We start from the raw sequence: 16,601 nt of genomic DNA on the forward strand, positions 1-16,601 counted from the left end.
AGTTCTGACTAGTATCCTTGGAGAGATTAGAATAGATATTACACCTACAACAGGATGTTCTGCAAAAGGAGAATATGAACATTAAAAATAATTACTGGAGATTAAAAATATGACTGCTAAGATACACAATAAAATAGAACGGTTGAAAGGTACCAGTAACGGAAGTCTCCCATAAAGGAGAACAAAAAGATGGAAAACATGAGAGGGAAGGTGAAACATGCAGGATTAAAACAGAGGATTTAATATATAATAGGAGTTTAATAAGAGAAAATGGAGGCAAAGAAATAATAGAAGGAAATTTCCTAGGGCTTAAGAAGAAAACGTGTTCACATTGAAAAGATTTACCAACTAAGAAGAAGGAGGAAGGAAAAGGACTCATAACTCTAAACATTACTGTGAAAGTTAAGAACAGCGAAAGATAAATCCCCTACAGGCTAACTAAGATATGGAATTAATATCTTTAGAATTCTGAGGGAAAAGCATTTACAATCTAAAATTCAATACTCAGCCAAACTCTCTATTGTGAGGGAAGACTAAAAAAATTTCAGACGAGGAAGGACTAAGAAAGTTTGCCTCCCACGCCTTTTAGTTGAAGATTTACTCCAGCAAAACAAGGGGATTAACCAAGAAAAAGAAGACAAGAGACCCAGGAAATAGTAGATAAGAACCAGGAATAAGAAAAGATGTCTCAGCATGACAGCTATGGAGCTGGCCTAAAAGTAGACGTTGAGGCAGGAAGAAGTGGTGATCTGGGAGGGAAGTCACTGAGGGAAGAGTACACACCATAGAATAGACAGGATTTGAGAAGAGGAAGTACCTGAATATACGATAAAATTCACAAGTGCAATAAAAAAACATACAAAATATACTCAGGGAAAAGCAGAAAGTTATATAACAAAGTCATGTACCAATAGAAAGGAAATTAAACAGTTAGAACAGTACCTTGATGGATTCTGTAACAAAGAACAGAGTAAGTCTCAAGTAAAATACAGAATGCTTAAGACTCTTAAAAGTGATAATGATCTAATGATAGATACATGTTTCTTTTTATCAATTAGAGAAAAAAAAGGCAATCAGAAACTCCAGGATAAACAAAAACCAAACAAAAAAGGTATGGAAAATGTAGCATTTTTAACAATTAGTGAAGTATAAGAAAGAACAGTCCATTTGAGCATTCTCCTTTAAGTGGTTCTTTTATTAAGGAAATATAATCATACCACACAGCTTGACTCTAAAAGAAAACAAGTATTTATAAAAATGAAAATATTTACTAGGTTTCAATTTTTAGAATCAATCTCTTGAAAGTGTAACATAAAAGACAAAATAAAAAATAAATATCTGTCTTGAAATGTATTGATAACAATAAAAATAACAGTAACGACAAATATTTAATGAGAATTTACTATGTATCAGATACTGAACTTAGAATCAGCCTCTATTCCTATTGTATAGGTAGAAAAAGTAAGGCATGGTGAGGTTGTATAACTTGCCCAAGGTCATGCAGATAGTAATGTGTGGGTCAAACCTCCAGATAGCCTGGCTTTAGAGGCAGAGGTCTTGCCACTATACTATACTTTCTCCTTTGTTTTTACTAAAAACGTTAAAAGTACAACTGATAGATTTTACAAATTAAAATTGGGAGAGGGTGAGGAGAAAAGGAGGAAGGAGGGATTAAGGATGTTAATAGCCTTTTTTACAAAGTAGGGAGTCAAGATACAGTCTAGTGGATGGAAAGGGAAATGGAGGTTTTAATTCTTAAGCTTGGAAAGGTAACCAAGAAAGGAATTAAAAGTAATGATGTAACAATATTGGGAGGAGGTAGGAAGGATAGGAGGGAGTTTGTATAAGTGAGCTAAATCCTCATAACTAGTAGCAAGAAATCAATTCATATTGTGGTTATATTAAAAGGAACTTCCCAAACAAGAATTTGTGGTGTATACATACTATTCAGACTTACAGAGGCATCACTAGATGAACACAAAACCAAACCGATTAAAGGTTGCCTGGGGAGTGGACTAAAGATGGAAAGAAGAGGTCAGAGGCTCTGTTGTTATTACGCTATTATATTTTTAAATTTGATGTTAATATATGCTAACATGTATTAAAATATGAATTTTATTTTGACTTAAATAAAATAGTTTTAAAAACACATAAGCAAAAACCACCAGAAATACAAGGGAATTGATAAAAATGAGAGCATGGGGGGAGAGGGAAACGAATACCTTCCTCTCATGTAGATAAAGTAGACTAATAGCAAACAAAGATAAAATGGAATTGTATAGTAGTATTAATAAGCAAGATTTGATATTTATATATCAAACTTTGTACCCTTCAGAAGAAGATGGTGACATAGGAGGCTCCTGAACCTACTTCCTTTCACAGACACAGCAAATATACAACTACACACAGAGCAATTCCCTCTGAAAGAAATCTAGATATGAGCGGATCAACTCCTACACACCAGGCAAACAAGAAAACACCCACACGGAAGTGGGTAGGAAAGGCTGAGATATATTCTCACCGTAAACCCCACCCCTGGCACAGTGACATACAATTGAGGAGGAATGCACAACTCCCAGCATCTCTCTGAGGAATCAGAGTTTGGAACAAACATCTAGCACACCTCAACTTTTAGGACTAGGACTTCCACCTGAAGGATGACCCCCAAAATACCCAGCTCTGAGAGCCAGTGAGGTTTGTGTCCACAAGACCCACAAGACTACAGCAAACAAAGAAATAGTTGTTTTGGCTTTTGTTTTTGGCCGCGCCATGCGGCATGTGGGATCTTAGTTCCCCAACCACGGATTGGACCTGCACCCCCTGCATTGGAAGCACAGAGTCTTAACCACTGGACCACCAGGGAAGTCCCCAAAGAAATGGTTCTTAAGTGGCATTTATTAAAATAGTTTGGATGCTATCAAAGTTGTATTGAAAGGAAAAATCATAGCTTTAAATGCTTTTATAGCTAAACAAGAAAGAACGAAAATAAGCAAAGCATTTAACCCAAGAAGTAAATAAAGACAATTTAAAAATTAAGTAGAGAAAATATATTTAAAATAAATTAATGAATTAGAAAGCAAAATAAAATTAATAAATCCAATAACTCTTTGTTTGAAAAAACTAAGAAAACAGACAAATATCTGGCTATTAAGAAAAAGCAAACAAAGAAAGAAAAACCCCAAAAAACAAAAACAAACAAACAAAAAGAAACAACTGAGAGGAAGCCAGATAAAAACATCATTCTGAGAATCAGAGATTGTTTTTGATTATAAAAGATTTCTTTATATCACTCAATTCTTCACCCTCTCAATACAACAAAACTATTAACAATTGATTTACATATACCAATGTCTATGGAAGAACTTAGGAAAACTGTCCAAGCATTCCTCCAAGTTTTACTCTTCCTTCCCGAACCTCAGTTGATCAGCACGCAAGAACTATGGGGGGATTGCTGAGCCTGCGCTCTAGAGCCTGCGAGCCACAACTACTGAGCTCACGTGCCACAACTACTGAAGCCCACGCGCCTAGAGCCGGTGCTCCACAACAAGAGAAGCCACCGCAATGAGAAGCCCGTGCACCGCAGCAAACAGTAGACCCCACTAGCTGCAACTAGAGAAAGCCCGTGCGCAGCAACGAAGACCCAATGCAGCCAAAAATAAATTTAAAAAATTATTAAAAAAAGAACTATGGGGAGTGGGGGTGGGTGGCGGAGGCTGAGCTCTCCTGCTATTCATTACAGGGATGGCCATGTTGGTCTCTGATCATTATATGCAGCTGTTCCTTTTTTTCCTCCTGAAATAATGGGTATTGATTAACAAACCGCCAAACTGGCCAAATTTCAGTGTTCTTCCCCTCTCCTCCCTGGCATCTGTGTTCAGCTGTAGTAAGCAGAGCTCCAACAGCTACTGTGTCCGATGTACAGAGAGCAAAAGGTTTCCATGGGCAAAGGGCAAAAGAATATTCTAATGAGAACGGGTTAATCATCCTTTGTAAAATAGAATCACTGAGCTAAGTGATATTGCTAAAAGCTTTAGTCCTTCACATACAATAAATACTAAAGTATATAACATAAGATTACATCAGCTTATCTTATTATCAGACAGAGTGGCAGCTAAGAAAGGGGAAAGACACACCTCACTGCACTTTCAAAGGGAATTCCTTTCCAAGTAAATGAAAACAACATGGTCAATTAACTTCCTCAAAGGACTTTCAGAACTCAGCTCCATTTCCGGTCTTTGTCAAGCTGGTTGTGTACTTTGTGTTCCCAGCTTTCCCTAAAACAGAAGGTAGTTTGGTTGAAAGCATTTCTTAAACCCTAATGAATTCATTAATGTAAGAAACTCTCCTGTGCTCTCTACTTTCTTATGAATTACTTAAAGTTATTACCTAAAACCAAGTAGAAACATATCCCCCATACAATTTTTCTATGTTTGGTCTGGCTCTTTCATCATGCCCTACGAGGAATTATTATTTATTCTCCGTTTTGTTCCAAAAACGATTTAAGGGAAAATCCTATGAGTAAGCCTCACATTAATAAAACCTTTTCTAAACTGGCTCTAGGTAAAAACTGATAGCAATTGTACGGAGGCTTTAAGATTCAATGTAGTGATGATGTTCAAATAAGAAAATTATATTGTAATACTTTTTAAAAGCACTTATTCTGTAGGTGATATAACCACCAAAATGCTACCGATATATATATATATATATGAAACTACCATATATGTGTGTGTATAAACATCTTTCTCTTTTGCTTTTTTTCCTTTCTCTGGACCAGGTCTTCATTAAGTGATACCTCTAGACTAGTGCAGGGTCCCCCTAACTAGTCATGCCACTTCCAGCTTTCCCCCTTGCAATTCAACCAGCACAGTGCTGTCAGATTAACCTGCTAAAGTGTACCTTTGCACGTGTCACCCTTCAAGCTCAGAACTGTTACTCAGCTCCCCAATGTAATAAGAACCCACCAACTCCTGAGCCTGGCACCCAAGAGTCTCTTTTTCCTCGTCATTTTCTGGCTCTCCTCTGTTCTACAAGTGCTTTGTTTCGGCTTAATTAGGCTAGTTATCAATCCTCAAGCCACCTTGCTCTCATCACGCCCCCTCTCTGTAATGCCCTTGTCTCCTTTGCAATCACAATCCTAACAACCTTTCAAAGCCCTGATCCAGTACCGTCCCTGTAAAGCTCTAACCAAAAAGTTTCAGCAATATCTATCCGCCTCCACCTGCTCCCAACACATAGCTCAGCCACTCACCTGTCATCTATCAGGTATGACCCGATACGGTTATTCATCTTTCTATAGCCCGATGTGTTCTTTCTCCTCAACCAGACTGAGTCACTTTAGGCAACTAATCGCCACACATTTGTTTGTACAAAGATGGAACTGAATACATGCTTCATAATGAGAATGGTAACCTAATAGACTTGCCTTCTTCAGTGTGTTCAACTACAGATGGGCCATGTCCTGGAGGAAACAAGGCAAAGGTGAAGCATCTTTAAGAAGTGAATTTTACTTAGGTAATTTACAATGTTATCTTTAAAATGAAATCAAAATAATATGGAGCAGATTCTAATTTTAGATGAATGTTAAAGACAGAATTAAAAAGTAAACAGGTGATGTCAAAAAGTTTCTAGTCCTCAGCGGTTCACTTTTGGCAATGCTTTCAGGTCATTCTCTTCCTTCCAAGGGTGAGTTCGTGTTCTTATATCAGTTGAGGATGTTTATGTGGAAACATTCGAGAAATACCCTGTAGATTATGAATGAGCAGTAAGGAAGGAATACAGTCATTTCCCTTTTTTTCCCCATTTTTATTTTAAGATGCAATCAACACACATTTTTGTTTTCATTAAAATGGGTAATAGAAATTAAACCTGAAGGTTTGTTTAAGTCTTTATTTTACTTGCTTGGTTATGATATATTTGTGACATCAGATTTAAATATTAGAAATGAGTTTTAGTGTGACCATTCTTAAAATTAAATCTCAAATGTTTAAAAGTCAAAATTTTAAAGAATTTTTTGAATATTGATTTAGCTTTTGCTTTTTAGTTTACTGTTTTTGAAATCCAGAAGTAGTTTTGTGTTCTACTTTTGAAAATAAAATTTATTAAGTCTGAATAAAAATTTCTTTGTTCCTAAGTAGATGTGCCCATCCATCCATCTATCTATCTACTACACACACACACACACACACACTAGATATACAGATAGGTAAATATACTATCATATATACTATCCTATAACACATCCATTAACACATGTACATATGTGCCGTAAATTTAATTCAATTCACAGAACATGCCATGTGTATAGGAAACATAGAGATAAATTAATCAATACTAAGCAACTGAATGTTAAAAAGACTCCTCAGACTGACGCACTCAGAATAAATAGTCCATTGTGTGTTTAAAATAAGGATACTGAGGTTCTGATGTTTTTAATATAAGTACTAGAGGAAACACATCCCTGAAAATTCCCCAAACAACTTTTGTTGTAAGTCTTTTCAGCCATCAAGAGCTGTAAACAAACCAAGTTCAACCATTGTTCTTTGAATTTGCTTATTTTAAATAAACTTGTACTATATTTTACATGCTTCTTTTTATGCCTGGAAGCTTCTTCCGGTAATTACCAGTTCCTTGTCTAATAAGGAGAATTTCCCTTTTGTGTACTATTCTCATGGATATGAGGCTCACAATGGGTGCTACTAATCTTTTCCATCTTACACAAAAGGTTAGATTTGAAGTGGACTTAGAAAATAATCACTTCCAATTTTCAAGATGAGGAAACTGAGGCCAAGATAAATTGTAAATTGTCCAAAGCCAAAAGGAACTAGTAGAGGTCTCACATCTCCCTCTAGTCTTCCATTTCTAGTCAGAAAAGTGGCCATTCTACTTTAAAACATCTAAAGTGTCTGGTCAGGGTCTGTATTCCTGCACTGGGGCAGGAAAATGGAAGAGGTGATGACCTTGACTTTCAGTGCAGGTCCTTCAACAACAGGCAGCAACTCGCTAACTGAAATCCACTGCTTTATTGGTCTGACCTGGGTGGAAACACCATCCTGTACTTTAAGTCAACTCTTGAAAGGAGTTGTCCTTCCTGAATCCAACACAAGATTCAGTCCAATCCTGAATCTTCTGAAGGTTTGTTCAGAAAGATGAGATCAGGTTTTCTTCTAAGCCCATGTGGAAAAATCTGTCTCACGTAAAGACCAAGGACACCTCTCAAGGACGCCAGCCAGAAGCAGAGTTACTGTTAAAACCTTGGCCATGCTAGGCTTAACTGAAAATTCAGATCAACAGTTCCCTCGTAGGAAGCTAGATATTGCTTTTAACTCTTCCCTGAGTTTGTGATTTCTTCTAGTTGATACTATCACGTCTGCAAACTGCTTGGCTTCAAGGGGCAGGGAAACAGAACGGTAAAAAGTTAAATTTCCTATTGAAAATGACAAACATTTTCCCATTGGCCACTTTATAATTTAAAATTATGGAAGTCAGAAAGATGCAGCCAAAGAGGATGTCAAAGAGATCTGAATTATAAGAAGGACTCGACGTGGCTTGAAGATGGAGGGCACCACACAGAAGGCATGAGAACGAACTGAATTCTGCCAACAACCAGTGAGCTTGGAAGAGAACCCCGAGCCCCAAATTAAAACACACTTGGGCCAACACCTTGATCTTCAGCCCAGTGAGAGTCTGAGCTGAGAACCCGACTACATCATGCCAAACTTCCGATGTACAGAAACTGAGATTAATGAATGTGTTGCTTTAAGCCACTATTTTAAAAATTAAAATAATGCTAAGAGGCCCTAGGCTGGCTCATGCAAGATGTGGGTTCAAATTCTAGCTTTGCCACCAACCCACTTTACGAACTTGGGCCACGTCACCTAGCCCCTGAGTCTCAGCTCCCATCTGTAAATTGGGGGAGGGGCATATTAATAGCTACTTCCCAGAATAGTATGAAGAGCCAATGGAAATGTGATTCAAAGTACTTTGCACACCATAAGAAATCTTGTAAATGCAAGTTTTTACCATAAACCTCCCCCAAGAAAAACTTCTTGTGCTTTTATGAACGCATTTCTTTCTCCACATATCCTCCATTTTAATGGAGCATAAAATTAGCTACATGCTTGTGAAATATTTGTGAAAAAGTGACATGAAGGAATATATATATATATATTTTTTTTTTTTTGGCGGTATGCGGGCCTCTCACTGTTGTGGCCTCTCCCGTTGCGCAGCACAGGCTCCGGACGCGCAGGCTCAGCGGCCATGGCTCACGGGCCCAGCTGCTCTGCGGCATGTGGGATCTTCCCAGACCGGGGCACGAACCCGTGTCTCCTGCATCAGCAGGTGGACTCTCAACCACTGTGCCACCAGGGAAGCCCAGGAATATTTTAAATCTAAAAAGACAACATATTTACTGAGGAGGTCATTCCTACCTCACACACATTCACAAGCTTGAAATATATTTTGGGGACCCCCCCTTAGTTCTCTTTTCTCCTTTGGAAAGAATGTCTGACTACAAACTCATCACCCACACTCACAGCCACAGCACACACAGTACAATGGCTCCCTCTCCTCTCCCCTCCTAACAAAGAACACTTAGAAGCACTTTGACATTCGTGATCTCATCCTATCCTCCTAAGCCTGAGTTAAAATAGACAAAATGACACTATGTGATAAATGGCTGGCCCCAAACCACAGCACCAGTCAAGAGCAAAGCCAGGCCTGGAACTGAAGCCACTTATTAAAGCTGGGTGTCTGTCCCCCAACCCCACACCACCTGGACTAGCAGAAGGCAGGGAGAACAGAGGACATCGCCTGCTGGTTCTGTGCCTGGGGTGTCTCAGATTTACCAACACTCTCCCAACTTTGTTCACGTACCCTTGTGGTGCCAAAGTCCAAGGGCCAGGCTGGAATTTGGGACACACCATGCAGGGCAGTGTGTGGATTTCTGGACTTGTTTGCTTTTTTAGTGAAACAAACTGGCTTGACTTCAAAAAAATCAGTCCAGGGCTTCCCTGGTGGCACAGTGGTTGAGAGTCCGCTTGCCGATGCAGGGGACACAGGTTCGTGCCCCGGTCCGGGAAGATCCCACATGCCGCGGAGTGGCTGGGCCCATGAGCCATGGCCGCTGAGCCTGCGCGTCCTGAGCCTGTGCTCTGCAATGGGAGAGGCCCCAACAGTGAGAGGCCCGCGTGCCGCAAAAAAAAAAAAAAAAAAAGTTCAAAAAAAAAAATCAGCCCAGGCTGATGAATAATCAGATGTCTCACAACTCACCTCAAGAAAATCTTCATGTTTATTTTATCTAAATATGTTCAATAGCATTAATGTCAACCACCCATCCACTCCCTCCAAAAGAAAATATACCCCCTCAAATCACGCCAGGTCAGTAAGGAACCACAAGATAAAATGGCTAACATTAGACTTAATCTGCTTCTCATCAAAAGCCTGAATCCTAGTTATAACACACAGAAAAAGGAAAGCTGATAAAACTGAAAGACAAAGTTTATGCAGAAAATGGAATTCAAAGCACGTCTTTATACAGATCAGAAATTCATTAATTTCATTATTTAGAGCCTCTTTTCTTGCTTTTGAAACTGCCAATCGACTGATTTATTTAATTCTAGGCCACAAATACACTTTAGAGTACAAGTTAGTAATGTTAATAGGGAAGAATCTGGATCTGAGTTAATCACGTTGAGTCTTGATTGTAAACATTAAAAGGAACTGATGACAATGTACCTCGTATTTGTGGGGAAGAGGTAAACACTTTGGCTTTTGGAGTAAGTACATGGACACAGCTATAATTCTAGTTCCAATAGCAAATCAGATGCACACTCCTGCATTACTTCTCTAAGGAATCACCATCTGTCTCCTGTCTCCTGCCCTTCTCTAGATGAACCCCAGGGAGTGATTGGGGTCGATCTCAGGGGGTGGCCCTTTGCCCTAGGCATGTTGTCAGACACACCAAAATACAGACTCTAAGTGATTATTTGAAATAACACATTCTTTTATACATACCTCCATTGATGCAGGCAATTGGAAGAGGAGGACATTTTCTTGGAACTCACAGACCTGAGAGTAAAGGCAAACTCAGAATTACTAGCTGGTATTTTTTTTTTTTTTTTTGGCCACGCTGCTTGTAGGATCTCAGTTCCCCGACCAGGTTAAGATTAAACCCGGGCCACAGCAGTAAAATGCCCAGAATCCTAACCACTAGACCACCAGGGAACTCCTGTGGCATTCTTTTTCTATCTGTCACTTATAGATAGTATGACCCCTGGCAGGACATGTACACAAAACTATTGCTTTCTCTATGAAGTAGATCCAATATCTGCCCCACTTATTTCATAATATTGTTCTCAAAAGTTCTTTAAAAAGCATACACAAAAATATATAAATAAAACATACTATAGTTACTCTTAAATTATTCAAAGAAATTCATTTCTTTCTCATAATGTAGAGCTGGATACTACCTTTAGGGTCCAAAAAATACCTAGATTTATTATCTAACAAATGAAAATAATTGAATTACAGGAAAACCTAATTATAATTCTCCACCAAACTCACTAGATTCATAATTTACATTGCAATGAGTTTGCTGGTTAGGGGATTAATTAAAATCACTGCTGTATAAAATGGTTCATTCAATAATTCTTTGGAAATGCAAATTCAAGTTCAGCAAATAATAAGCACACTTTAAAAATGAAATAATGTTGACATTCTAGGAGACGATTAAGCAAATTAAGAAACGATAACCCAAAAATGTTTTTAAATGATCTTATTTCCTCCAAACTGAATGCTTAGAAAATGAAATTTGAATTATAAGTCAGTTGTAAACCTTTGTGCTCAGGTGTCATATTAGAAGCAAGTAACATTCAGCAAAAAGGCATCAACACCAGTATAGGAATGTGAGTTTCCAGTTTTGCAGAGACACAAGTCCTAGTTGTTAAGCAACTTCTGGCACTCAACTTCAGGCGAGTCCTGCCTTGAATACTAATCAAATGGAAATGACCTGAAGTTAACCCTCTACCTGTAAATCCTTTCTTTAAAAATCGTAACAAGGAAACACATTCCTCTACCATACTTCTGGGAGGTTAGAACTGACCTTAGAGCACACGGAACCCAACACGTATTTTATAGAACTGATAGCTCTGATGCCTGGCATTTTTTATTAGGATGATCAAAGACCTAAATATTTATTGGTTATTTTTCTGGATAATGATCAATGCCTGTGCATTGGCAGAGTGAAGTATCACACACACAACAGAAAGTCTGCAACAAGTGAAGGCATCACACTTGATCCTATTTTTTTTTTTTTAAAGAAGATGTTGGGGATTGGAGTTTATTAATTAATTTATTTATTTTTGCTGTGTTGGGTCTTTGTTTCTGTGCGAGGGCTTTCTCTAGTTGTGGCAAGCGGGGGCCACTCTTCATCGTGGTGCGCGGGCCTCTCACTATCGCGGCCTCTCTTGTGGCAGACCACAGGCTCCAGACGCGCGCAGGCTCAGTAGTTGTGGCTCACGGGCCTAGTTGCTCCACGGCAGGTGGGATCCTCCCAGACCAGTGCTCGTCGAACACGTGTTCCCTGCATAGGCAGATTCTCAACCACTGCGCCACCAGGGAAGCCCGCTCCTATTTCTTTTAAGAAACAAGGTAGCAAGAGTTACTTCCATATATGGTATTGCAGATTAGGTTACTTTTTTGTCAGTTCCAAACCTAAGATTTAATAATGACTTGGTTGGCTCCTGGATGATAAAATTGAACGTGTCTAAAAACATGCAGCATAACAAAAAATAACACACTTGATTTCCTGCTCCACATTTATTGGGGCCAGAGAGACTAAAACAGCTATTTTCCTCTCAAATACTTGGAAAAATATAATACTACAGCAATTTCTTAAATACATAACAAAACTTCCTGGATGATGAATCAACATGAGATGTAACAGCCTATAGATATCAACCGTAACAGCTTTATAAAATGTCATTCATCAAAGGCATTCTGAAACTATCTTGAAAGCTACACATATACACATATTCTATATACATAAAGGCATCTGTTCATGAACAGGAAGTCTTTTAGAAGCACTGCAAAGGGAAGGCTAAAGTAATACATATCTAGATTCTGTATAATTTTTTTTTTTTTTGCGGTACGCGGGCCTCTCACTGTTGTGGCCTCTCCTGTTGCGGTGCACAGGCTCCGGACGCGCAGGCTCAGAGGCCATGGCTCACGGTCCCAGCCGCTCCGCGGCACGTGGGATCTTCCCGGACCGGGGCGCGAGCCTGTGCCCCCTGCATCGGCAGGCGGACTCTCAACCACTGCGCCACCAGGGAAGCCCTGGATTCTCTATAATTTTTAAGAGACAATTGGGGTTCTAAGAAACGGTGATTTACATTCAAATAAACATGTAGATTTTCAAACCCGAATAGGTGAGATTTTTGTGATGCCAGCGACAAGAAAATTCACACTGTGAACTGTTGGTTTTTCAAAGGTCTCTTTCAAACTAGGGATTTCAAGTCGGGAGCAAACATCCATGGCATGAACAAATAGGATGCCTAAGATTCTAAAACTTGGTTCCAAGTGGTTTTCCTCTTCACCTCCCTGCCTAATAACAATGGAAAAAATCCCTAGAAGGGGCAACAGCTAAACGTTATGGAATTACATCCAATAGCTTTTCTGGATGGTGAGTTATCCCATCCAGATTACAATGTGGCGAAGGATTTGTTTAATTTCTATTTCAAATGGACTACACTACTTCAAACAAAACCATCTTCTGCCACAACATCCAAAGATAATTAGATAGACCCATATTTCTTCAGAGAATCACTAGGGAAGGACAGAGCTGACAAACAGAGGAAGGCGACAAGGGTAAACCCTTTCTCTGGCCAGTTATACAAAATGAAAACATCAGTCTCTGTTATCAAAGTTGCCAGCTTTCCCCATTATAAACACAATCTCTAGACTGGCTTGCATCTCACCCTTTGATGCACTGGAGATATAAGTGGGTTTTAACCAACCAACCTGTTCCTGTTGATTCCAACAATCTCACACAGGCCAAATAGTTGAGCGCTTTAAGGAAGAAATCACCAGTTTTCAGGCACTTTTCAACATTTAAAAACCTAAATCCAGTTATTTTAAGCTATTCTCTACTTCAGTTCTTTTTTAAAATTATTTTATGTTATATATATTTTTTGGCTGTACTGCATGGCTTGCGGGATCTTAGTTCCCTGACTAGGGATTGAACCCGTGTTCCCTGCAGTGGAAACACGGAGTCTTAACCACTGGACCACCAGGGAAGTCCCTCTAAATCCAGTTATTTTAAATCTATTTGACAAACACTTCCCACTCCCCACAAAAAAAGTAAGCTAATTCTTTTATAGCATCTCTGTGAGAAGACATAGTCCTTCAGTTTGTCAAGGAAATAATAGCATAGATGCTTTCTTCCACTTTTACTCCAAATTCAGGAGCTCTGCCTCAGATAACATAGAATTTTAGGTTACTTGAAATCAGCCCCTGTTTAAAGATTCTTTGTGGAACCCAGCTTGAAGACTGCATTAATATGGGGGAGCACATTGCCATGACTGACATTCTTGGTGCAAAAATTCAATTTCAGTTGAGTCCCTGTGATCCCCTGAGCAGTTGTAAATGCCCTGCACTACGATAAGGCAGTGCAAGAAAAAGCAGATTACTCAAATATATATACCTCCATTTATATTTGTACTAATATGAAATACAGTGCTAGAAGAAGAGATTGATTTGTTTTCCTGAAGTGTGTAGAGTTTCAAAGGAAAATAAAGACACTTAATATTGAGAAATTCCTAATGAATAATTTAAAATATTTTGGGGTTGGTGGCCATTCAAAAGTTTTCCCAGAGTTCTCATCTATGTTCTATAAAAACAGTAAATAAAAATGTACACAACCAATAGATGTACTATACATATATCAGATATCAATATGTACATGTGAATTAAAGTTTCTTAAATATATACATCCCCACTTAGAATACAATCCATTACATAGGCAAAGCATCGTTCTTTAATAACAGGTCCAGGATAGCAGCAATTTAATAGTCTAGTTACCCAGTTACCTCAGAAAATAGGTCCTGATAGGTCTTGATGTGGTACCCCTAGCTTCAAGGAGAGCCGTCCGCTAACATTTAACATGGTTCTCACGAAGCATCAGGTTACTTTGCTAATGGCAACTATAGTAAAAGTTACTGTCTTTTCAAAACTCATTTATTCAAAATCTGACTAATAGAATAATGGGAAAAATAAGCCACAATGAGGTGATACGAACCCAAACTATTTAAGATACATAAAGCATTTACATTTTGTTTCTCAGATATTTTTTGTTGTTTTATCAGTGCCCTGTACATACAAAAAGTACTCTGACTGCCCTAACAGATGCTGAAAGAGCAAAACTTTGCTGCTGGGAAGAGAGCTGCTCTGAATTGTGTCTGAAAATACATAAACAACTTGATTATCAATTAGCGTTTTTACAAACTGGGATGGCACATTGTACTATTTTAAAAGAGTTATGTTTATGAGTCAAAACCTTTGGGGAACTTATGAACTTGTAACCAAAATTTACATATATAATATGCAAAAAATATTTAGGTTGATTTATAATAAACCATATTATAACCATCCCAGAAGAATGGCTTTTAAGTAAACATTTATTTTGTGTGTACTATTGGGTAAATCCATTCATGCCCAATGAATAGAAACTCTAGGTAGGCAGCAAGTTATACAGATTCTAGATATACCTATGGACTTTAATATTCACTCTCGGTGTGTACTTGCAGGTCCAATTCTAAATCTGTTGGGTGCATGAACAGAGAGCTCAAGAAAGGTTCCTGATACCAGTGATGATGATTTTGAATCTCTGCCACTTTACCCATACTTCATATAAAACAATCCTGTAGACCACAGCTACTAGCTGTAAGAAAAGTTCATCACCCAGGGGAGAGATACTACATTAGACCAGATTGTTTTACCTGCTGCAGCCCTTTTCCTGGGAAGGGACAACTCCCTCTGCATAGCAATTTCTCCTGCTTGACACTGAGACCACACAGGAGAAACCTATTGTGTTTCCGCCAAATTCCTGGGGAATCAGCACACCCGCTAACCGGCAGAGGCAGAACCGCCATATCAGCTCCTAAGATAAGCAGCTCTCTTATAATTCTTACAAGAATTACAATTCTTATAAGAATTTCCCCTTAAACAGTCTGATTCTTCCCCTCCTACAGGAGGTTTTCCTCATGCTTCTCATGATGGTCAAATCAACACAACAGACTCTGGCTTCTCAGTTAGCACGTGTGTTGTCATAACTGGCAGCACATTTATTACACCAAGTGTTCATTCAGGCTCCTTGAATGTGGCTGGAAGTTGAACAGTCCAGTGGGATCCTTCAGACGATAGCACGATGGTGTGTTAGTTCCTCCCCATCAACCCCAAAGCTTTCCAACACGCTCCACAGACATGGCCTGGACTGTTGAACTCGGTTCTCTTTACACAGGAACATACGCACCAGCGCTTGGCCTTTTTGGATGCCGAAGGTGGGCAGGCAAGTTCAAAGTCTGGACACAGAGGCACTTCCAAAGTCTGGCAAGGAGGGGGAGGCGAGTTCACTAAGGGGGGCTTTATCACTGTGCTGTCTCGTATAACCCAGACATCTGTGGCACATGGATACGAACGGAGATCTTTAGGTTGTGGATGGGTCATGCTTTTTCTTCTTGCCCCGACAGGACTTGCAGATGCAACAGATTATACATGGGGAAGCCAGGAGCAGCAAGGGTGAAGTCACCAAGGCAATGATGCCCAACCCCACAAGAATCCCGACCACCTGGAAATGTAGAAGAAAAGCCTATTTCAGCAGTTCAATCTTCCTATGTGTACACTCTACCATCAGCTGTGGACTGTTTGTGTCCCCCCCCAAAATTCATAGGTTGAAACCCTAATCCCCAGTATGATGATGTTTGGAAATAGGGGCCTTTGGTAGGTAATTAGGACATGAGGGTGGTGTCCTCATGATGGGATTAGTGCCCTTATAAAAAGAGACAGCAGAGAGCTTGCTTCTCTCTCCATTCTCTGCCATGTGAGGACACAGTGAGAAGATGGCCATCTGTAAACCATGAAGAGGGTCCTCACCAGAACCCAACCACACTGGCACCCTGATCTCAGACTTCCAATCTTCAGAACCGTGAGAAATAAATCTGTGGTTTGAGCTGCCCAGTCTAGGGTATTCTGTTATAGCAGCTTGAACTAAGACACCATCTCAGGCACATAAAGCAGTTACAATTATGAGATCTTCTAGCCAGTGCCCGGAAGGACAAACCAAATGCTAACTCAGGCTCTGGCGCAAAGCCCAGTGGGATCATGAATTGTTGGTGTTGGCTCTCTACCTGTTTCTTCAACAGTCTTAGAAGGATGTTAATAATGGTTACTAGGCTATGAACACTGACTCTCTCAAAAGGAACATGGAAATAAACAAACAAACAAACAAATAAATACTATTAAAAATAAACCAGGACTCCCTTTGAACCTGCCACGTAAACACACAATGATATGTACAGAGGGATCTAAGCCCCAACAGGGGCGCATGG

The 16,601-nt window shown here is 39.3% G+C and overlaps 1 protein-coding gene across 3 annotated transcripts in view; it reads right to left on the minus strand.

The window, feature by feature from the left end:
* Positions 1 to 911: 911 nt before the first annotated feature.
* The window catches only part of RNF144B (ring finger protein 144B), an 83,603-nt gene continuing 67,913 nt past the window's right edge, over positions 912 to 16,601 (minus strand). The window contains exons 8-9 of one of the 3 annotated variants that reach the window (XM_012534381.3): positions 10,015 to 10,068; positions 912 to 5,461 (exon numbers count right to left, since the gene is read on the minus strand). In XM_012534381.3, coding sequence (XP_012389835.1) covers positions 5,444 to 5,461; positions 10,015 to 10,068 — 72 coding nt within the window. In that variant the 3' untranslated portion in view covers positions 912 to 5,443. Of the gene's footprint in view, positions 5,462 to 5,490; positions 5,745 to 10,014; positions 10,069 to 11,802; positions 15,842 to 16,601 lie in introns of those variants that run through there. The other 2 variants (XM_012534380.3, XM_012534378.3) reach the window with 2 other exon arrangements.

Source organism: Orcinus orca, chromosome 10, assembly GCF_937001465.1.
Source record: "Orcinus orca chromosome 10, mOrcOrc1.1, whole genome shotgun sequence".
In the NCBI taxonomy this organism is placed as follows: Eukaryota; Metazoa; Chordata; class Mammalia; order Artiodactyla; family Delphinidae; genus Orcinus; species Orcinus orca.